The sequence below is a fragment of the Amblyomma americanum genome, chromosome 11, assembly GCF_052857255.1.
Source record: "Amblyomma americanum isolate KBUSLIRL-KWMA chromosome 11, ASM5285725v1, whole genome shotgun sequence".
Classification (NCBI taxonomy): domain Eukaryota; kingdom Metazoa; phylum Arthropoda; class Arachnida; order Ixodida; family Ixodidae; genus Amblyomma; species Amblyomma americanum.
In genome coordinates, this window is record NC_135507.1 from 118,041,478 (window position 1) to 118,065,523 (window position 24,046).

General features: G+C 47.1%; 1 protein-coding gene and 1 pseudogene across 4 annotated transcripts in view; both read right to left on the reverse strand.

Annotated features, from left to right (window-relative positions):
• The window catches only part of Nadk2 (NAD kinase 2, mitochondrial), a 45,779-nt gene that overhangs the window by 16,576 nt on the left and 5,157 nt on the right, over positions 1 to 24,046 (reverse strand). For 2 of the 4 annotated variants that reach the window (XM_077643743.1, XM_077643741.1), the window contains exons 3-6: positions 21,252 to 21,418; positions 20,853 to 20,936; positions 17,522 to 17,773; positions 1,680 to 1,831 (exon numbers count right to left, since the gene is read on the reverse strand). In XM_077643743.1, the coding sequence (XP_077499869.1) occupies positions 1,680 to 1,831; positions 17,522 to 17,773; positions 20,853 to 20,936; positions 21,252 to 21,418 (655 nt within the window). Of the gene's footprint in view, positions 1 to 1,679; positions 1,832 to 17,521; positions 17,774 to 20,852; positions 20,937 to 21,251; positions 21,423 to 24,046 lie in introns of all 4 variants that reach the window. The other 2 variants (XM_077643742.1, XM_077643740.1) reach the window with 1 other exon arrangement.
• LOC144110685 (uncharacterized) lies at positions 1,839 to 8,371 on the reverse strand (annotated as a pseudogene).

A 24,046-nucleotide genomic window follows, 5' to 3' on the forward strand; every position in this document is an offset into this window, starting at 1 on the left:
CATTTATCGCAACAACTTATTATTATTACTACATGGCGTGCACAGTGGTGGTCCAGCCATTTTTGGAGCAATTTTTTGAGCGGAAAAATATCCATTTTAGAGCATATTTGTATCGAAACGATATAAACTGAAGCAACCCAGGAGTAGCACGAACGGAATAAGAGAGTCACAAAAAAAAAAAAAGAGTTTGTTCCTAACAAGATAAGGTAGTCATGTCTGGTTAGGAAGAAAAAAACAGAAGAAAGGCATTCACAAAAAACAGTGACAAAACATTTATCAATGCTGACACTGTCTTGCACACAAGTTCAGCGAAGCATGCTTGACTAAAAATCCAAAGAACACATTCACTAGAACCATTCTTTTTTTCATGTTAGCTCTACATAACTCAACGCTTCTTTGAAATTTTTTACAAATTCATCAAGCTCGCGAAGTGAATCAGCAAGGCCGAAATTCCTTTTTTCCAACAAAGCTTGACCTCACTGTACTTGTGCTCCAAGCTTTTGTTCTTCAACCCAGGTTGACCGACATGATGCAACCGATGTGGTGCGCCAACATGAAGGAAGGAAAACTTGGGAGGCCCTCGCTATCCCAGCTGTACGCCAAAGCCGAAAGTCATGCGCTTTCGCAAGGACTACTGGGAGTCGTTGGCGGACGGCGCAGCCAATAGTAACGCTGCTGCATTGTCTGCTGCACATGGGCAAGTGCGCTGAGACCGGGGCCAAGTAGTGGGGAGCGGGGAGGCTGGCTTAAAAAAAATGAGATGTGACCGTGCCTCTCCTGAGCTTTTGCCTCCCTCCATGTTTTGGCGTTCCGCCAAGTTTGTGGAGCCACCCCCTCCCACCATCTTCCACAGGAGCTCTCATCAAAAGATAAACGCTGCGGAGGAGCATCGTACGAAAAGCTAATGGTAAAAAAAAAAAGTAGATTTTCGCTGACAAAAGTGGAGGATGGGTTCATTACGAGAGTATGTATGGTAACTGTATTAATACCTTAGCATTATTATGCCTACTACCACAAAAAGTGTCCAGTGTTGGCATGCAAAGCCTCAGCTGGAAGGAGGCAAAGTGGAGAAAAAATATCTCTCTCCACTTTCCGAGGAGGGAAGTGGGAGAGGGTGGGTGGAGAGGGTGGTGGGTGACTGAGAGTCTACTGCATTTGAAGCTCAGAATAATCACCCAATTCTGGTTTATTGAATTTAAATGGCCATTCCTGGGAATTTTTAATATTTATGTTTGCTAACTACACTTACACTCTATACTCTTGCAAGTGTTGATCAGCTGCATGAACTTGGTAGCTTTGTAGAGTATTGTTATTGCACAAACGAATTTCAAAGTGACATCACAAACAAAACACAGCCCGCTCGTGCTGACCTCCAATTAACCCTGTCCTGCGCATTTTCGGCTGATCACATTAAAAGCAGGTGGCAATTTTCGGTAGCAAACGGGAAAACAACATTAGCAGCTGTCTCCACCACAGTTCAGGAGTTCAGTTTGCAAGGACTGTTAAGTAAATGAATCAAAGCTAATTCCAAGTTAGCAAACTTTTTCTCTTTTTTACAGAGCAAACAGCAACACTGCAACCAAGTTTTACAAGTATGGTAGCGGTGCTCTCTGCCAACATTTCTTTTCTGGGCCAGCCCTGCTGAATGCGCTGCTGTGAATAGAAAACAGCAGCCGTACCAATGTCGAGAATCCGCTGGATGCACTGGGGCGTAACCTTGTTGATGTTGAAGGACCACGAGGTGGAGCCTGTGCCCGAGCAGATGGTCAGGCCAGAGCTCTTGAGCTTTGTCCGAGGCGACCCATCCACCGAGAGCTCGTAGTAGGACACCCTGCACAGCACACCATCAACTGGCTGGTGACCAATTTTAGCCAACCTCCGCTCAAAGCATCTCTGCATGCTCGCATGGGGCAGGTCACAAGTACCTAGGCTTCTCAACTGTACAGCCCTGCGTTGGGGGCCCAGGGGGACCTTGGCGGCTTCAGAGGCTACAACTGCTCAAAAGCAGGCACTGTAACCTCGGGACTTAACCAGTCGCCATATCTGGCATTCTGGGAAATGAGCACCTTGGCACGGCGTCCATTCCATTATTAATCAGCCTCATCCCCTCGGCCACTGCCAGCAGAGTCTATGCTTGCCCACAACCATCGCATCACTTCCAATTTCTGTTCTTGAAGCCCTAACGTGCAACTTCAAAACACATTCTGAAAGCACGAGGTGCACTGTTCCGACACACAATGGCCCACAGGGGATGACACAAAAACAAAGACATCACCTGCAACAGGGCCTGCCTCGTTTCTGTGCCACTCTTTGTTCACTTCTGAGCGGCAGTGCACGGTTCATACAGGCTTTGAAGGCACAAATTCAAGGGTTTTTGAGGACTTTCAAAGCCCCCCCAAAAGTTTCTTTCAAAGACTCATTTCAATACTGAATTTAGTACCCTTTATCGTAAAACAACTTTTTTAAAACACGCTGCAACAAATTGATTGAACACTAAGAAAAAGACGCACTTGCAGATTAGACTAGTTTAATACTAAACTAAGACAGGTCGTAACAAACGTTCATGAAAGCTCCTGAAGCTTTGTGATTATTTCTTGCTTGATGTTTAGAAGTTCTTCCGTCTTGCTTTTTGCCGTTTTCATGATCATCATCATTTATTAACCCTTAAGGGTCCTGTAGGGACATTACATAAGGGGGGGGGGGGGGATACATAGTGTCCGACAGTCATACTACATGTGAAAAGGGAAACAAAATTGTGAAAACTAGGCAAAGTAAAAGAGAAACAAATTAATATAGTCAATCAAAGAAAATGTGAAGAAGCACACAGAAATACACACTAGAGTAATAGAACGTGTCCAAACAAAGTGTTTGGTCGATTTATAGTGCATCGTAGCTGACAACGGGTATAGGAAAGTTTTATTATTCTTGGAAATGTTCGATGAGTAGCTGCCTAAAGTTGGAAGCATTAATCTCAACAACAATGTTTTCGGGTAGGTTATTCCAGAATTCAATCACACAAGGAAGAAACGATTTGTTGAATGCATTGGTGGAGCCGTGCAAGCGCTGTATGCTGGAGGAATTAAATAAGCGGCGAGATGATCGTACCGGAGAGCGCAGGAGGCTTTCCCGAAGTGCTGGGAAGTTAAAGTACAGTTTGTGGAAGAGGCAGAGAATTGAAATTTTTCGGCGAAGCGCTAATGATATCAGACCGAGAGATGATTTCATGACAGTAACACTGAGCCGAGGTTTGTACTGCAAGGTGATGAAACGTGCTGACCGATTTTGGATGGCCTCCAGTGAGTCAATCAGGTAGGCCTGGTGAGGGTTCCATATTGTTGAGGTGTATTCCAGTTTGCTGCGAATATATGTTACATATGCTAGTTCTGTGATGGCTGTGGGAGACATGGCAAGTGATCTCCTGATGAATCCAAGTGTCCTGGAAGCACTAGCACATAATTTCGTTATGTGATCTGCCCATGTTAGACTGGTCGTTATCTCAATGCCGAGGTACCTGTATGAATTAGTTTGAGACAAGGCTATGGAAAATTGAGATTGGAGCGTTTGCGTGAAATTTGCATGAATTTGCATTTTGAAACATTGAGCTGCATTAGCCAGTTGAAGCACCACTTTTGGATTCTGCTGAGATCTTCCTGTAATATTGTCTGATCACTGTTATTGCTGATGTGGCGATAGATGACACAATCGTCAGCGAAAAGACGGACGGTTGATGAGATACCAGAAGGTAGGTCATTGATAAATATTAAAAACAGTAACGGAGCAAGCACCGATCCCCGGAGATTACTCTAGTAGTTTCGGATGTATGAGCGGCGATGACTGTGAACTGTTGGCGGCTAGTTAAAAAGCAGTGGATCCAGGATAAAGTAAGACGGTCGAGTGACAGATAGGAGAATTTGGACATCAGACGTTGGTGGGGGATGCGATCGAAGGCTTTGGCAAAATCTAAGTAGATGATATCGGTCTGAAAAGAGGAATCTAAATTTAAGTGAAAATCAGTAGTGAGCTCGCAGAGCTGTGTTTCGTACGAAAAGCCTGCCCTGAAGCCATGCTGATTGGGAAAGAAAAAGGAATTCTGATCGAGGTGAGATGCAATATTTGAGTATAGTATATGCTCGAAGAGTTTACATGAGATACATGTCAACGAAATCAGTCGGTAATTCGAAGGGTCGGTGCGATCTCCAGCTTTGAAAATTGGCACAACTCTGCTTATTTTCCAGTCCTCCGGAAGTTGGCTAGTTTCGAGAGATTGAGCGAAAATCAGTTGTAGGATTTCGCTTGTTGTTTCGTTGAGGATCTTGGCAGGGATGTTGTCTGGTCCAGGAGAAGTGGATGGTTTCAGAGTGTCAATGAGATTTGAGATTCCCTCCGATGTGATGACAATAGGTGCAATTTGACTTCACAATGTGCACGATGTCGCCTGCCTCTTCTGCTTTCTCAGCCAAGTTGTCTGCTGGAGCTGTCAGATCAGCAACGGTTGCTTCAAGTCTTGCTTTCTTTCGCTTTAAGGTATCAATTTCCTCCTCAACAAGGTGCCTCTTTGACTCCCTTGCTTCTTCAAGTTGCTCCTTCTTCTGCGCCTCCAGATATGCATGATAACGATGCCTTGCCGCTGAAACGGAGGTCCTCTACTCCTTTGTTATAGGAATGTTAAGGCTGCCACCTGCCTTATCAATGGCGTCACATATAACACGTTGTGAGACATACGACAGACTTTTCAGGTTTTCCACACAGACCTGCCGGTTGGCACTAAATCTTCTTTCCACAGTTGCCTGGCCGTGGCTGAGCACAAGCAAAAGTGTAGGATGAATTGAACTTAAGGAGTTCTAAAAAAAAAATGTCTAGCCTGTCAGAGCTCTTTTCAAACAATCACAGCTTGTGCTTTTCCACCTGCAGCATTTCAGCGCACTCAGAGAGAACAGAGTCCCGTTGGTGATCGCTCAACCTTTTTGCAGCGATGAGGGCATTCAAAACATTGTTGAGTCCTGCTAGGCACTGGTCTGGCTTGGTGCATAGTGAGGAGAGGCCTCTAACCAAAGGGAATCTTAAAGGGCTCTTCTCAAGAACCTTTTTACACACACGAACAAGGAGCTGCTTGCATTCCAATTGAAATGCAAACACATCTTTTGCACTGACCTTGGAATTCTTCAAAATTTGTTCAGCTGCATAACCAATGTCCACTTTCTCAAGTGCTGTGTGATTGTTCACGTCTTCAATGTTAATTTTCAACAGGCCTGTAGTCCCAACTGATGCAGAGAGAACTGAACACTTTACAAACTTTGTGAGAAGCTTCCTGACAATTGTTTCGAGGTCTCTTGCCAGAAAAAACACAAGTGGTTGGTCTGCCTGATAGTCCGTCAGGCAAGGTTTCAGAATTAGTGCAATCCCAACGGCAAAGTTAAGTTTTGCTGGGACTAGTGGGTCACTGGTGAAACTAAGCAAGTTTTGAAAGGAGGCGCATTTCGGCTGGTTTACTTCTTTCTTTCTTGCAGACTCAATGTAAATTCTCACACCAGGCCACAGTGAAAGGGCTCGTTCCATTACCGGAACGTTTTCAACCCAGCGATGGGTGACATACTTAAGGGAAATGTAGCCTGACCAGTCACCGCTACGAAGTCTTCTCGCCTCGCCGGGGAATCTTCAAACAATGCACTTAGACTAGACAACAGAACGTCCACTCCCCACTTGCTGGCAGTTACACCCGCCCTGTAGGCGTTGTGCACAACATGCAGACTGCAAGTGCCTAAATATAGGCATTGTACTTGATAGTTTCTTTGCAGGTGCTCCTGAAAGCTTCTCAAAAATTTCAAGTTGACATTCGGTCCGTCCATGGACACTTGTAGGATCTTAACAAGTGGTAATGGCTCCAGTGCCTTCAACAATTTATCCTCGATGTCATCTGCCGTCACGTGGCCCATAAAAACGGATGCGAAGTACCTTGTTATTTTTTGAGATGCATCCCAGTACCTGACGTGTATATCCCTCTGCTTCTGATGGAGGTAATCATTTGTGGATTCATAAAACAGAATGACCTAATAGTCGCACTTATCTATCGCCCGATGAATGGATGATAGAAAGAATCGCCACTTCACTATCGGGAAACATTCTCTTGAACAGATCGCTTGTGTGGGCGGATGAGCTGTACGAGTAATGACACGTGACAACTTTCAAAGCCCACAATATTTCCGCTCCTGCCACTAAATCGTGAGCCTTGCTTGCAGCATTCTAATTCGAGGACTGCGTTTTCGACGACACGAACGGATCCGCCACACTCGCGCGATGTCGCATAGTTCAACATGGAGCTACCTGCTGCGTTCTTCATGCTCGCGCTGTGTTTTGAACTCTTCTTGTGGCTCTTCAGTGCAGACTCTCCCATCGACGAGATGTCCAACACTTTTCCACACGGTCTGCATCTAGCACGATGCAAACTCGTGGTGTCCGGCGCAATCCAGTCTTTGTACTCGTCATGGCTAAGCCACGATCGCTGGAAATTGCACTTCCAGGGCATTGGGCGCACATACAATTACGTCCACATCCAGCGCGTGCCGCAATACACGTGCTCTGAATAAGCCAACGGGAGGCAATTAACAAGCGGTATGACGACGGCAACTATAAGAAGTGTACGACCGCAGCGAACAAAAAGACACAACCTGACAATATGACATGGAGCATGAACGCCCGAACTGGACTGGATTTTCTTGGCTTGGATCGGGAGGCAACCCTCGCTTTCAATGTGGCCAGTTGATCAATAACGGGCAATCGCTGAACTTCGTCAATGACTATCATCCCGGAATTCAAGGGTTTTTCATGCACCACTAAATATTTCAAGGTTTTCAAGGCATTGAAAATCACATTTTCAAATGCAAGGGTTTTTAAGGACCCATGCGAACCGTGCCGTGGGACATGCCTCATACTTTCAAAATGTATAATTAGCCATCTCTGCAGATCTGCTATTGGAACACATCACTGGTTTCAACAGAGGGTGGAACGAGTGGAAAACACTGAGCCCCCTTTAGGTGTATCCAATTTGTCACCTATATGTTTTGAAGTTGTGCAAGGACTTCAAGCACAAAACGCTAGGCACTAGGACAATAGGCTGCTAAGGCAAGAGGCTGAAACAATCCTTTGTGCAAGTGCAAACTACGATACATCCTCCTATGTCGAATTCATTGGGCAGAATGTTTGTAATCATAATATAGCAAACTGAAAGAAAGCAGCTTAGCTGAAGCATCATAAAACACATGACCGAAGCACTTCACACAATGCTTCTTTCCCCACCTCATCATTACACCCCTTGCAAAAAAAGCCAGACAAGCTGTGATGCAGAGATGGCTCATCCACTGTGCACCACTATCGGCCAAGCTGGCACTTCTGGTGGTCAACTCTACTAGACAAGCGGTGTCAGGCTCCATTCTACCCTCACATGGTAGAATATTTTACTAGAGGACACTGCAGACAATCTTCTGTCATGGGAAAAGCTTCAGAGGATAAAGAAAATAAATAATTGGGCATAAATGTGTGTGTTTTTTTTAAAAAACAAGCCTGAAATTCCGCCAGCATTGAAGAGTGCAGCATGCATGAATTCTTAAAGTTTTTGAGCTCAGTTGATCTTAGATATATCGAAACATTGCTTTTATCGAACTGTTAGAATACCCCATTGAAAATACCATGAGAAAGTATAGAAGTTCGTTAAAATGGATGAAAATCCCATGCGAAAGTATAGAAGTTCGTTAAAAACGGATGGTTGGGTGAGTTGGTAAGTGATTTTAAACAGAACCACGCGCAGTTTCACAGGGACAACGAGGGAGACACGACACAGACGAGCACTGAATTGCAACTGATGCTTATTGCTTGGAACGAGGCATATATACAGTTCCAACAAAAAGAAGAAAACAAAGAACCATTCATAGATTTAAGTCATTCATACATGCTGCATGGAACCAATCGATAAGGAGGGGCTGCTGATGCAGGCGTCTTTTGGCCAGGTGATGTGCGCTGCTTCAATTATTTCATGCATTAGTTGGTTACTGTGCTTACTTAAAACTTGCGTGCGAGTGAAGTGAGGATGGCAAGTTTTGCTTTCACAGTGTCTACAGTGGATGCCGAGATGCCCTCTTACAGTATTATGCACACTGTTATTGTGCTCCTTCAGGCGTTCTTTGAGGCATCTCCCCGTTTGACCCACATAAAGCTTGCCACATGACAAGGGAATGGCGTAAACTACACCTTCTTCACAGGAGACGAATTGATTTTCATGTTTGATGTCGCACTCTCTAGGACCGAAATCGGTGCTAACCATTTTTAACATCTTCCCAAGCTTATCCGGAGCCGAAAAAATGGCTTTGACACGCGCTCTATTTACAGTCAAATCCCGTTACAACGAACACCACATTAACGAACATTTCAGATTAACGAACTTTTAAGAAATCCCACGCCGACTGCTTATAGTTTCAAATGTAAAAATATTTCACTACTACGAACTTCAGAATAACGAACATTTCAGAATAACGATCGTTATTTAATTTCCATGTCATCTTAACAACACCTCAGTACTACGAACTCATATCCCAAAATGCGAGGATTCTTAGATTTCAGTGTATCCGTCACGGCAGCCGGAGCTCCAAGCTAGCAGACGACGCAGCGCGAAGAGCAGGCGCCTTGCCACTTGCTTCCCGCAAAAACCTGAGATGGCGCGGGAGGAGAAACATGCGGGCGGAGACTTTTTTTTTTCCTTCTCCGTTGCGGTACGCATCACGTTTTTCTTGCTTGTTTTTTCAGTTGTTCGCGCGCTGTCACCCGTGTCAGGCCTGTCCATCTTGTTTTCCTTCTGGTTTTTATTGTGTTCGAAGTGCGTGCCGGCGATCGCGTTGCCATGAGCTCAACAACTCCAACCACGCGGAAGAAGCGAAAGCAGTTTTCTTTGAGTGAGAAAGTAGGCATTCTTCGCGAGATAGAAGACGGGAAGAAGCAATCCGTCGTGGCTAAAGAACGTGGAGTGGCGCGGTCGACGATCGCCACGATTCTCAAAGATAAAGAGAAAATCTTTAGGCACCAGCAAGAATCTCAGCTTACCCCATCAAGGAAGCGACTGCGGCTTGGCGATTTCCAGAATATTGACGCAGCAGTGCTGACTTGGTTTAAAGACGTGAGAGCACAGAATGTGCCCGTGTCAGGCCCAATGCTGCAGGAGAAGGCGCGGCAGTTCGCTGCAATTCTTGAGGTTACCGGCTTCGAAGCGTCTTCTGGCTGGCTCCACCGTTTTCGCCAACGAAACGGCGTAACCTGGCAGTCTGTGTCTGGCGAGGAGAAGGCAGCAGATGAAGCAGCAGCAGCCACGTGGAGGGAGGAAAGCTTCCACGAAATGGTCAAGTTTTACGCAGCAGCTAATGTTTTTAATGCAGACGAGACTGCCTTCTTTTATCAGCTGCTCCCGGACAAGACAATGCATTTTAAAGGAGAACAGTGCAGAGGCGGCAAAAAGTCGAAGCTTCGCGTCACCGTGCTGTATTGCTGCAATGCGGATGGCACTGAAAAGTTGAAGCCTCTGGTGATCGGGAGGTTTTCGAAGCCGCGCTGCATGAAAAATGTAGTGTCGCTGCCGTGCCATTATAGGGCGAATCAGCGTGCCTGGATGACCCGCGAGCTCTTTTCCGAGTGGCTCCTGACGGTAAACGAGAAGATGAGGAAGGAGGGGAGGCACATTTTGATGATTGTCGACAATTGCTCGGCGCACATTGTCAACATACGGCTCACGAATGTGCGTCTCGAGTATCTGCCGCCGAACTGCACGTCAGTACTTCAGCCACTGGACCAAGGAATAATAAGGAGCGTGAAGTCACACTTCCGGAAGCGCCTTGTTCAGCAGCTGCTCATCAACCTGCGCCTGCAGCGCTCGACAGCCATCAACGTCCTACAGGCTGCGGAAATGCTGACAGGCGCATGGTGGAGCGTCACGCCCACCACCATCCAAAACTGCTGGAAGAAGGCCGGCCTGACGATCACAGATGGCCAACCACAAACCGATGAACCGGCAGCGGAGGACAGTTCGAGCGAGCTTTGGAGCGAGGTGGCCGAGCAGCTAGCCGTCGATCCTTCAGTCACATTTGACGACTATGTCCAGTGTGACGAGGCGACGTGGACCTCAGCGGAGCTTACCACTGGTGACATACTGCAGAGCGTCCAGGGCACGGCGATTCAAGATGAGCAATGCAGCGACGACATGGACGATGACGTTACGGCAGCACCCGAAGACCGCGACGAGTCCGTGTCGGCCACAGATGCGTTGGACTGCTTGCGAAAACTCCGCATATTTATAGCCAAAAGCGGCACAGCGACCGAAGGCGTGCATAAGAATGCGGACGGTCTGGAATCGTTCGTTCTGCAGAGTCTCTGCTGCACCCGTCAGAAGACGATCACGGACTATTTCAAATAAATGTGCCTTGTCCGACGATCACGTGTGCATTGTGTGAGAAACGAGTTCAAGGAGGTACCGTTTCAAAGGTAGGACGTTTGCGTTACTGTAATGCTATTGTTATGGCTAATTTTTGGGCTTTCACTATAACGACCTTTCAGAATAACGAACGTTTTCCCGCGGTCCCCTGAAGTTCGTTGTAACGGGGTTTGACTGTACTATCTTTTTTTAGTCTGTGGGAGAAATGATAAATGTAAGGCACACCAGTGCTTTTTTCTTTTTACTTTCGCGTCAATGAATCTGCCTGTTCCCTTTTTCTGTTTTTGCTCGAACTACTGAGAATAGTTTCTGACACTGACACTAATAAACATCAGTTGCAAGTCAGCGCTCGTCTGTGTCATGTCTCTCCCATTGTCCCTGTCAAAGTGCGCACTGTTCTGTTTAAAAAAGTATAGAAGTGTTGTTGCATTTATAGAACTCCGGTTCAGAGGAATCTGATGTATTGAACTATGTGCTGCACCCTTACAAGTGGTGCTAGAAGTGCTTCTCCTAATGGTGTTCCCACGATAACTATTGCTGCGCAGCCTTGGGCACCTGCTGACAGTGCTAGAGCTGTAAAACCGTGTGACAAGTGAATGTTGGGTGTGCTTGAGCAAGGCCTTCGGTGTGGCGTGCTCATGTGCAACACTGCTGTCATGCAGGGAAGCTGGCGTTCAGTGCACCGGTTATCATGCGGTGAAGCCAGCCTGGCTGATCAAAGGCCTAATTAAGGTAGCTCACGAGTGGCCCGTTTCGCTTATGAAGGTGAAGCAGGCGTCAGCTACACCCCGGTTTTAAAGCAGAATGGACACCTAATTTTTGGGTGCGCATTTTCTTCTTTGCAAATAAGTATAAGGCATTGGTATACATGAATCACCAGAGGGTATGCGTCTATGACCGCTAAATTTACAATCAAATTTCTCTCATGGCGTTTCGGTTTCAACTATTCAATGATGGCTGTGAGATCAAAGGTCTGACACTGATTTCGGGGTATGCACTGTGTGACATAATTAATGCTGCAGAGGCGGGCCAGAAAAGCAGGGAGCGTTACTATACTTTCTAGCTGTAACGCCAATAATGCACAAAAAATGCTCCTCACCATCATTGGCAAGTCCAAACAGCCAAGGTGCTCCTTATCAGCGGGACATTTACCTTATTTACACAAAGGGAACATAAAGGCACGGATCACCGCGGAGTTTTTTCCGCAAGTTTCTCATGACCTTGGAGTACAAAATGGCACCAAGGAACTGAAAGATACCACTTTTCACTGATCACTGTTCTGCCTACCCAAAGCAAATGACGTTCAACAATTTAACAGTCAGGTTCCTGCCTGCTAACACAACAAACCACCTGCAGGCATTTTATACAAGAATAATTTGGAACATGAAGCACCATTTCAAGAGACTTTCCAATTAGGGAACCACCTTCTGGCAAAAACTGGTCACAAAGAAGGGAATCTGCGGATCAGCCTGCTGGACACATTGGACCTCCGCCTATATCTTTGGACAATGTGACAGCAAACACAATCTTGAACCATTTCTGCAATTGCGGATTTACCAAGGGACCGGCTGCGGTTCTGAAGAGAGACAATCAGGAGTCCAATGAGGACTCTGAGAATGAAGGCTGGGATAACTTGGAAAATAAAGCTTCACCTCAAGACTGTCACTGCAGACGTTTGTGGGAGGCCTGCTAGATTCCCGCCGTGGCGTCTGCGCGGCATCCCGCGTCGCTCTCTTTCCCTTTCTCCCGCCTCAGGCGGCGGAGAGACGGCTGGTGGTTAATCGCTGTCATTCGGCCGCAGCTCCGCCCCCGGCTTCCCAAGGGCCTTTGCCATTGGTGACTTTTGGCGGGAATTCGGGACCGTTTGGGGTGGTCGCGCGACCTTCCGAGCGGGGGCCCGGAGAGAGGGACCCCTCTGAGACAGTGTAAGGTGCGTACTAACTGTTCGTCCGGGCCGGCCTCTGCCGTTCGGACCAGTTCATACTCGAGCTCGCCAGCGTGGGTCCTTGGTCCGCCGCGGCTCGAGCCTGTCCAGGGGTCCAACGACCTCTGACAGGCGCACCTTGCGTTGACTGCCCACTCTCTCTCGCGAACGGCCCAACGGCCGACACGAGAGAGATCACAGCACTGCCGCGGGGACAATCTCCTGCAGCGGCGTGCTAGCGGCGCGCATTTCTCTTGTTGCCCCGAGCGCGCACCGGAGCCTTGCTCTGAGCGCGCCCCGGGACGGGGTGACTGTTGAGTGTGTGTATGTACCGCTGGAGGACGGCGTCAATAAACGTCTCCTTCGTGAACTTGGAGGCCTGTTTCTTGCGGCGAGCCGCTCTCCTCTCTGCAGAGGTTGAACGCCGCCGCAGCGGTGCCCCAGGGTGCGTGTGGTGACGGCTGATCGGGGCCCTTGGCTCGCGCGAAGCTCGAACCCGCGGTGGGTAGTGGCCTGTGCCTACTGAGAAAACCACACGTTGCAACCTATGGTTTAAGGACCAGAGAAGACTTAGTCGATGGTGAAAATGCTGACGGGCGTGACCAAATGCTGCTGATGGCAGAAACCCTTGACAGCCTTGATGTTCCGCGCCGCACCGTAAGTGCCAACAGCGCAAGTGACGAAACCACTGCATGGTTTTATGCACACCAGACGGAGCTGATCAGTGACATCGAGGGCAGAAAAGTGCAAATGAGCATTATACACTTTTTCGGCCAGAGGTAGTTGAACCTAATAAAGTTTACGTTCATTTTCATGTTCAAGTTGGCTTTTATTGGATCATATGAATATTCTGTGTGTGCCTGAGGAATTCATCAGCATTATTATCGCCACCATCATCAGCCTTATTACACCCACTGCAGGGCAAAGGCTGCTCCCATGTCTCTCCAATTAACCAGGCCTGTCCTCTGCCAGCTGCATCCACCCTTTGCCTGCACACTTCTTAATCTCATCCGCCCACCTAACCTTCTGCCGCCCTTTGCTACGCTTACTTTCTCTTGGAATCCACTCCGTTACCCTTAAGGACCAGCGGTTATCTTGCCTTCGCATTACATGCCCTGCCCAAGCCCATTTCTTTTTCTTGATTTCGACTAGGATGTCATTAACCCGAGTTTGTTCCCTCACCCACTCTGCCTGCTTCCGGTCTCTTAACATTACACCTATCATTTTTCTTTCCATGGCTCGATCGCTGCATTGTCCTTAACTAAAGCTGAACTCTTTTCTGCTGTAGGAGTGTTGGCACAAAAAATTAGGGTCCATTTTTTCTTACTTATTTTGTACTGTAGAGGCATGCTTCGTGCATGAAGAGCAATGCCATGTTCTTCGAGCTGACAGGAACCTTTGGCTTGGTTTGGTTTTTCTGGAGTTTAACGTCCCAAAGAGACTCGGGCTATGACATATACCACAGTGTAGGGCTCCAGATAATTTCGACCAACTGGGTTTCTTTAAAGTGAGGAGAAATTGAAGTTGGCCTGTACTGATAGAATACCAACTCCTAAACACAAATACACAACTCTTTCTGAAAACAAAGCTCTTGTAAGGTAGAAAAGAGCAAGAACTAAAATACAGGTATAGCTGTAACAGGCCACTCTCGCAAGTGCATGCATGATAATGAAATAGGACAAACGACACCATATAACTCTGAGGCTAACAAACAGGTATGAAGGTTATGTGTTTGATTGATACTGAAGTACTGCATAAATGCGTGTAAAGGCCGCACTTTTTTTTTTTCCCATGAGGGCCAATTTCCAGGGTGCAGCCCATACACGCGATATGCGAAAAAGAATTCTTTTTTACAGTTGCAAACACACCAATCAGGAAATGAGCGGCAATTATTCCATGTTCAACCATCACTTGCGGAGTATTCCGACTCCGAGCTGGTGCTGTGCTCTGGTGAACGCTTATCCCACAAGATGTTGCATAGCACAACCGCTGTCAACGCGTAGCCGTTGTTCCGCGCTTCACTCACTTAGTAGAGCAGCTCTTCTTCCAGTTTGGGAAACTTGCACGGCTTGTCTCAGGAAGCGCGCTTTTTGCAAATCAAGTTCCTCAATGCATCATTTTGGGTAGCACCATCGTCGGATGCACTTCTTGGCCACGTCGAATTTTCTGTCCACCGCATGCTCGCCATGTTCGAGAGCAAACTACCAGCCGTGTAGCTCTTAAGGTGCTTGCCCATCGTGCTAAAACTGAAACGCTCGGCGGCAGCATGCGAAAGCCACAACTATGCTGAACGAGCATGCTACCACAACTCCCGTGCCTTTGACAGCCACAAAAGGCTGGTGCTAGTGATACTGATGCCGATATGGATAGCAGGAGCTTGCGGCGGAGGAAAAAGTTGACGATGATAATGATGAGCCGTGGCCATGGGTGCTATCCGTGGGCAGCACCTGGAAGCTCCTGTGCGCATGCGTCGCCTCCATGATCAAGCGCACAGCAGCTCGCAGCAGGAGCTGATCGCAGAGACCACTGCACATGCATTTCGAAGGCTATTCACATGCAGTTCGAAGGCTATTCCCGAATGGGCCGTGGAAAGCTCGGGTGCGGCCCTTACATGGATCTTTTTTTTTATTTCCTTCGGAGGAGGGGGGGGGGGGGGGTGCGGCCCTTACTGGCGTTTATATGGTATATAAGTTGTCTTGAAACCACTAGTGAACTTTTATTATATGATGAAGAGGGAAAAAAGACAACATGAGTGTCGGAAGTCAAAGAAAACCTGCAAGGCGGCGCAACAGGTGGCCAGCTGAGCTGCGGTATGTTTTGGGATGCTTTGCGGCTATGCATTCCGCCTGCTCGCATGGTTTCGTTAAGCATCTCGATTTACAAAGGCGGTGCAGCAGAGGACCTCCAGGCGCTTCTAAGTGCTCCTCGGGCATAGTTCGTGCGACGGCACGCAACTGCGACAAGGAAAATGAGATGTGTATAGCCAATGTTTAATGCGCCTTCACGTTAGCAAAAGCAGCGCTTCCTTCGCGTGTTCGCTTCGGCAACATACCAAGACACTCGGCTGCATAACCAGCCCTACGAGGACTATTATTACAGAAATTAAATGTGCTCGCACGTACCAGTCGCTACACACCAGTCATGATGATGGCTCGGCGGTGAGAGTGACGCTACCGACTCATCGACGCTAGGATTTTTTAGCCAGATCTGCTGCCTCAGCCCTCAAAAGCATCGCACGCTGTTAGTGGTTGAGGTCACTGAATGCATTCCACAGTACTCTGTGAGAATAACTTCGCTGGAATCGGGAACAGGATCTATCATAACTTGATGCAAAGGTAAACGAAGTGACGACGACTGATAGAAGCCTTCAATATCCAGTCGGCAGTAGTTTATATTTCGGCTGCTGCTAGACGGAAGTGCAGCACTCGCCGCAAGCAATCACGGAGTTCTCGTTTCCTTTTCCACTGCTTTACGTCAGACTTGTCCTATTTCGTCGTCAGAGTCTAGAGTTTGAATCGCAGCGGCAGGAAAAAATTTTTCAACTTTGAATCCAAATCTCTTAGCAATAAATACACATTTCACTGCCGGACAAACGGCAACAAAGCTGCAAAGTGCCGAACTATCGGATCTTACTACCAGAAAAAATTTCATGGCGTTGTTCTCAGTGTTCCTTTAACGTGCACTGACTTCGTGTAGTACACGAGTACACGCGCCTCTACCATTTCACCTCGCATCACAATGCGACCGCTGCAGGCGGGATTGAACCTGCGTCTTTCGGGTCAAAGGCCGAGCACCATAACCACCATTCAGCCACCGTGTTATGTGAAAATTTTGCAGGTGATTCATGGTTTTTGTCCTTTTCATTAGCGTACTGTACCCATTCCTACTTCGGCCCAAAAAATGTCGGCAATATATGCAAATAAATAAAAATTACGGAGGGTGCCTTAGACTACTTGCTTTGAAGGTGAAATCATTAATCTAGGACTACTTGCTTTGAAGGTGAAATCATTAATCTAGATTTTTTCCTTCTTTTCTAATGACACACCTACTTCATTAGCATACACTAGGTTCACCTTTATTTGCCAAGAAGCAACATGCAATCAAAGGTCCTCGGTTCTGTTCCCTGCACCTCTCCTCTATTCATTAAAATCTCTCTGCCTGCACTCTGTCCCCTAGAAGAAATTTTTTTTTCTTTGATAATGACGTCAGTGGAGGTTTGGCTCCGTGGACCACTTTTCCCTGATGCCGCCAGGTTTCACTGCTTATGGGCCATACAAGGCTTCCACCGTAATAACTTTCCCTCCCTGGGCCTTTCTCCAAGAACAGACTTCGTTAGCAAAGGATACTCTCCACAGACAACAACTTATCATCATCAGCCTGACTACGCCCACTGCCAGGCAAAGGCCTCTCCTATATATCTCTCCAGTTAACCCTGTCCTTTGCCAGCTGCATCTACCCTTTGCGTGCAAACCTCTTAATCTCATCCGCGCACCTTACCTTCTGCAGCCCCCTGCTACGCTTGCCTTCTCTTGGAATCCACTCTTTTACCCTTACAGCCCAGCGGTTATCTTGCCTTCGCATTACAACTTACAAAAGGCCTGAAGAACCGTAAAAAACAAATCACACAGGACAGCTGAAGAAGGCACTACAAAGCAGTAATAACAACTTAAGCTGAAGTTACCACTACTTTTTGCTACAAGAGCAAGGTGTTGAACTGATACTAACAGTAGTTCAGTTGTTATGATCAGATAAAACTTGTGAGTCTGCAATGAAGGTCTGCCTGAATGCCACACGCTATTCCTCTGAGACAAGAAAACAGCTTGTACCTAAAACTCTTTTGGTCACCTGAACAAAATATTAATCACAACAAAATTACAAGAACAAGATTTCAATGCCTCCTACCTCTTCAATAGAGTGAGTTAAACGTTAAAATGTGGTTTCATTTACTGGTGCGACTGATTGCCAGAATGATACTGAGTCCTGTTGGCTATGGGCCTTTGATGAAAACTGGACCGGACCTGCCCTACACTGCAGCTCTAGTCTTTGGGCCCATCTGAACAGCAACCAGCACTGCACACCACCGAGCCAAGCACCAGTCGGCCAATGGAATAAAACAGACGTGGTGTCCTCACCGGGAGGAGAGGGACTCGCCGACGAAGACCTCGTTGAGCGACCGCACGGGCAGCACGTGCACGGCATCGGCCACTGTGGAGTGGGGTGGTGCTGTGCCCCCATCTTCCGTGGTGGGCTTGCGGTGTTGCTCCTGCCAACAGTCCAGGAAGCGGTACTCGGGGTACTGCAGCTGCTGGTCGTGCAGTTCCACGGGTGCGTCGAACGCGTGCTCCCCTTTGAGCGTCACCCGCAGCCTCTGCCGCCACATCCACCTGCCGCCATATCCACCCATCATCAGTCAAACAACGTCCACAGAAGTACAAAGGCCCCAACTTTCAAACAACCCTGTCCAGTGCCGGCTGTTGCCATCTTATTACCGCAAACTCCTTTAGGAGGCGGGATGAGGCTTCTAGCAATTTTTTTATTTCTTGATGTATATACATGAAATTTCTTGAGCATATTAGAAATTTCTATGGCCACTCTTGCAAAATTTCACTGTTATATATTCAGGAAATTGTCCTCTAATGCATACCTTTCCTCTAAATTTTGCAAAATGCCGCAGACTTAAGAAAATGTGCCAGAAGGCTCGTTCAAAAAAATGTGCCAGAAGGCTATGTAGTGTCCACTGACATATCCAGAGTGAGAAAAAAATTTCAACCACGAAATTTAAAATTTGCAAATTTGAAATACAAGGAATGTCAACCTGCAGTATGGCCCTAGAAATTCAACAAAACAAACGGGGTCAAAATAGTTAAGATAGTCATGAAGAAATCTGCTTCACAAGTCGAGCATCTAGTCAGAAAAGCAAAACAGAAAAAAATGCTGATTGTTGGAGTACTTCCCTGCAATGCACAGCTGGCGTCGTTCACGGAACATTTCTTTAAAGGGACCCAGAAAGGGGGTCTCAATAAAGGTGCGATCTGCCTGGGATGTGAAAAGACGCCGATTCATAATTATCACCAGCAAGAATTATTTCAATGCGTTTTGGGGAAGCAGAGTTATATCCAGACAAAATTTGAACTTCCCTGTCTCCGTGCGTTTCCCTCTCCTCTCGCACGACAAAATGGCGGCGCTCCTCCGCCGGCCCCACCCACTCGGCCCCTCCACTACCTCGTCGGCCGTGGTGGCACGAAACGTCTGAAAGAAGTTGGCGCTGTGAACCAATGATAACCCCCGGCTGCAGACGTCAACTGCACGACGTGACGTCGTATGCCAGGTTTTCGCCTGAAAGCCCGGCACCGCGCTTCACTGCGAGGTGCGAAAGCGGGTATTATACAAAAATGTATTGTAAATTTCCCGCTTGCTTCTGAGGTCTGGTACGCGGCATGGACACTCGGTGGCCCGTACTCTACATAGTGCACGCATTTTAAAGCCAAGCTCAAACACCCCTTTCTGTGGCCATTTAAGAGTACTTCCTGGTGGATTTCAGTAATGAAACTTTTAGACAGTATAAAAAGTGAAACATTCAAGTGGATACAAAGGAATTTCAAAGCTGCATCCTCCCTTAATCTCTGCCACCCCAGCTACACTCGCCTCATCTTGGAATCGGCTCCATTACCTTGAGAGGTCACCAGTTCTATTCATTCCAGCCCATTTCTTCTTCCAGAGTTCAACCAGGATGTCATTAACTAACAAGTTTTTTTTTTTTGTCACAGGCTTTTACTGGCCTAGGCATCATCAGCTTCAGGACACAGTTCTTCTAATTTGAGATCCAAGGTGCAAATACTAGACCAGGGGTTTCTCAATACTGAAAGTTTCGAATGCAAATGAAATCTTTTTGCAACATGAAAAAAAAAATTCAGATAAAGGTAAAGGGGGCAAATGATGCCTTTAACTTAAATTTTTTCAAAATTGAGGATAGTGTTTGCAACCTATATAAACAAGAATGAGACTGACTCAGCTGCATCCACAAAAAGAGCACGAAGCACACAGAAACATACACTGCTTTATTAGACAGCAACTGTATGCAATCTGCAATGTAGTCATGCAAAATTAATAAAAAATGAAATCCATCAATTGACACATTAGTGCCAACTAAAGATAACATGATGGGACATAAAACCTCATTAATTCGGACTCCAGTAGACCAGAATAAATGCCCAAACTATCCAAAAGTAGTGTTATAAAATGTCCTCTCCCCTCGCAGCCCGAAACAAAAAAAACTGCCAAAAAATGCCAGAAAGTGGTGCAGCCTTGTGAGGAAGCTCTGTTGCACAAACAGCGAAAAGCCTGTGGCAAGCACGCAGTTTCGGCATTGGAAGAACAATGCAGAGAGGAACGCACAATGGCGAGACTACCTCTTTCTGAAAAGAAATGACCAGCGATGCACACAGCTGGGCTTTGACACAGGCTGGTGAATGCAAGGCTGATAGCTTCTCTTGCAGAGGGCTGGCGACGAAGCTCAGGAACTAAAACTACCCTACCTGGGTATTCTATGCTCTGGTGACAGGTCCTTCACTGTCGTCAAACCTCCCGTTATGCACACGCCAGAGGTGCACAGGTTACAATGCACCATGCGAAGTGCAGGATTTTTGCACAATTGCCTTGCCTATAGGTTGTACTGCGACTGCGGCAAGCATGGGAGTGCCATGCAAAATTCCACACGTGCACTTTTCCGCACATGACAGTCAACCAAAAACGAGGTGGCGGAGATCACGCTGGAAGAGCTGTGAAGGCGACAGGATGAGTGACACGGGTGTGAATGGTGAGTACGCAACACAATGTGGAAGGCCAGAAAAATTTAAAACATGCGTACTTTTGCATTGAGATTGTTTAAAATGTGCGGTTGGCCATCTTGTTCTCGTCACGAGTGATATGAGGGCAAGCCCACTTAGGGAATTTCAACGAGGTCCAAGCAGCCTAGGAGCGTCCGAATGTGATCGGCCCACGTAATAAAGGATGAAGAAGGAAACGAAGATGCCCTTGTGCAGTTTTCTGGGCACTTTAAACTAGATAGCCAGATAATCTGCCCACGTATTGTGGTTTTGCCATGGTCGTATCTATGCAAGTTGGCATGGTATTTGACTGCTGCCAAATAGTACCAAATTCTCCCACATTTACTTCTCGAATCGAATGAACTGAACAACAAGCACATTTGATGCGGATTAGAAATTTGGAATGTTCGCACACTTGCAAATACAGAAGAGTTTTAGCTCCTCGTCACAATGGCTGTAGCAACCTCAAAAATTAGGCTCATGAGCTGCAAGCCTTACGAAGTACTGGAGCCGCAGGCTTCTACAGAAAAGAGAACCAACCACGAAAGCAACAGCCAGTCAATTCCGACAATGCAATTCCACACAGGAATTTAACAAGGAGCCAGGATTGGGGGAAACTGATATGAAGAAAGCTCACTGGAATTTCCCCGTGAGTAGCCGCTTGAGGGCCAGGGGAAAGTTCTCCGTGTAGTGGCCAGGGAGGCAGAGGTACCCCACAGACCTGCATAGAAGAGAAAGACCCTCGGGCAATCAAAGACATTGCAGTTATTGCCTGTGCCACTAAGCCTTATTCTTTGATATGCACTCTTCCAGATCTGTCTTCATCTTTATGTAATCAGTTTGCTGCGGTTTTTTGCCCAATCCTTCAAACTTCACCCGTATTAAGCTGTTATGCTGGCAGATGCTGTCGTAAGGAATTTATATTGACACTATGCTACAGATGGATACACAACAGTGATGATGAGAAACATCAATGGCAACGAGGCAGGTGTACTAGCATGGGTGAAACGGGTGCAGGTCAAGGGGTCAAGCTCACCTCGAGGGATCACTGTTGATGCCTATGATGGGCTTGTCTCGCGTGTAGATTTTGCTTGCTGCCATGAGGAATGTCCCGTCGCCACCTGTCGTGAAGATGACGTCCGCCCAGTCAATGTTGCTATCCGTGTAGTCGAAGCGATCCACGAGACGAGTCTCGATTCCATTCTCCCTGTGTGCAAAAGCCCCACCAGCTCACGTTGGCAACATACTGAGGGGAATTCTTCCCAGGGTGAAACAGAAAGCACTGAAAATTATGTGTCAAAATGATCATGCGAGGCACCCAGCTGAGGCTTTCAAAGCACCATAGTTGCATACAACTCGAGAGCAAAGTGGCAGCTGTCCCTCATAGGAGGTGGTCCTCCAGCCAATGTCATTGGCCTGCTGTCATGACAGTCACAGTCCTTGCACCTGCCAGCATGGCACTGCAGGTGGCTGGTAGGTGCAGGACAACTGACTGTGATGTTGACACAATAGGTGGATGCCACTGGTTGGAGGACCTGCTTAGAGGGACAGGTGCCGCCTTGTTCTTGAGCTGCATCCGACCATAACAGGTACAGGGAGAAACACCGCAGCACAAAGCACTATTTTGTGAGCAAGCAGCGGCCTTCGATAGGAGGAGACATCCATGAGAAGCAAGAATGGGTTGGCCAGGCTATTCCCATTGCACACTCCTTTCATTTTACTTGAGGTCAAGTGCAGGTGCTTTGCGGCCCAGCAATCTTCATGGCATTCCCGCCTCGAGTTTGTAGTAACTACATTGCAAAGATGGAACACAAATGGGCCTGACCTTTGGCATGCAACCACAACAAAGCAAAACAAAATAAAGACCTTTTCCTTTAAAGCTACTTTTTCACTTTGCTTTGGTGACTCATCCTCTCTACCTTTCCACAAGGCCTGCTTTGCAAAGGTGGCTCCAGGTTTGTTTGGTACAAGGCTTTTTAAAGCTACTACGTTGCTCAGTTCAACTGAGCTGTTGTTGTCACCCCTTGCTCTGCTTGTGATGTGTTAATCTTTCACTGCCAGCCCTTTTGACATTTGCTTCACAGGAAAGGCAGTCACTGACAAACCCTCGCTACAGGTTTCCTAGTAACATTTTGTAGTAGTATGTTTTTGTTTATGTTGTCTTGCACACGGAGTGATGGCTCTGGCCATAAATTTGTGCTTTCCTCACAAAATCAAATCGCTGGTGGTCAGCGTGCCATCCTTATCGCGCTGTTCTAAAAAGACCTATAAACATGAACAAACTTGCGAACCAAACCAGAATTTCAATTAAGTTAAGCACTCAGTGATCAGACCATACGCACCACCTCCGCCATTATTCAGCTCTCAGTCTCCGAGCCACCTGGACAGAGAGCAACATATCCCGTGTCATCTGTGTCGTTCACCTTCATCATTCTGTGTCTGCGCTCTTACTTACAGCGCTACCATACAGCGTTCAAGGATTTCCAGAAAAGTGTTTTGTACTACTCGGTGCCAATTATATTGCTTGTGGTACTTCGGCTCCCGTTCTCAAGGGTCTGCATGGCCTCAGCAGAAAAGCAAGCATCTGTTTCTTAAAGTGGTGCGTGTCGAGGAAATTCGAGCAATAGCTTTCATTACAACTTCAGAAGGCACAAATCACAGTCCAGTGTACTGCTGAACTGTCTCAAGGTGTTCTCGTGTGGCACGAGTACCTACGCACAGCAAAGCTGCAGGTTAGCTTTGAGCACATCAATGCCTTCCGAGGTTTCAGCCTCCAGCAGGACTGAAAATCTCTTGCATCATTATGCATAGCCAAACAGTTGCAGATAAATGGAAATATGTGAATGCAGCTATGTCACCTGTGATAGGGCATAAACATTTTAGGGCTATCAGGCAGGAAAAGTGCTTGTTGGACTGGCTTAAGGATGTTTTTTTTTCCTGTTAACACTGAGAGACTGGAACAAGCTGCCACAACAAAACAGTGCAGACTTAGTAAAACATTTTTGTCATTTATAGTACTGGATAATTTTCACGAGTGATTTCATCCTGCCTGACCTCCCCGTATTTCGCTGCACTGTGCCCTTTCATTTTCTTCACAGTTCTCACATTAGGATGTACGAGCACCACGTCCATTTGAGTCCTAATCTATGCATCTCTAAATCAATTAATATAAAGGAACAAAATCCAATCATCCCTGCACTGTTGCCAGCCCCCTGAGACAACAGTGAGACACGTAACAGTGTCATGTCACCTCTGTCTCATGGCACAGCAGAGACAATGGGCCGACACACAATGAGGTGGGTAGGAGCAACGGTAAAGCACTCTAAAGCAGCTGAATGTGATCGTCCCAGCCTTTGGGGTGGCAGGCACATGGTTGAGCAAACCGAAGCCCATTAAACAGAATTCTCCATGCACAATTAGTAAACCAAGCAGCTTGGCTTACACGACGACGACTGCAGACATTGCAAAAAATGAGCAACATAGTTTATGGTTTATGGGGGTTTAACGTCCCAAAGCGACTCAGGCTATGAGGGATGCCGCAGTGAAGGGCTCCGGAAATTTCGACCTCCTGGAGTTCTTTAACGTGCACTGACATCGCTCAGTACACGGGCCTCTAGAATTTCGCCTCCATCGAAATTCGACCGCCGCGGCAGGGATCGAACCCGCGTCTTTCGGGCCAGCAGCCGAGCACCGTAAGCACTGAGCCACCGCGGCGGCAAAAAAAAGAAAAAAGAGCAACAATGGCCACACACAGGAGGGAGGCAAACTGGGCAGCTACCCACGACTTTTCTACAAAACTTTAGAGGGGCACCGCAACATTATCTTCAGTGC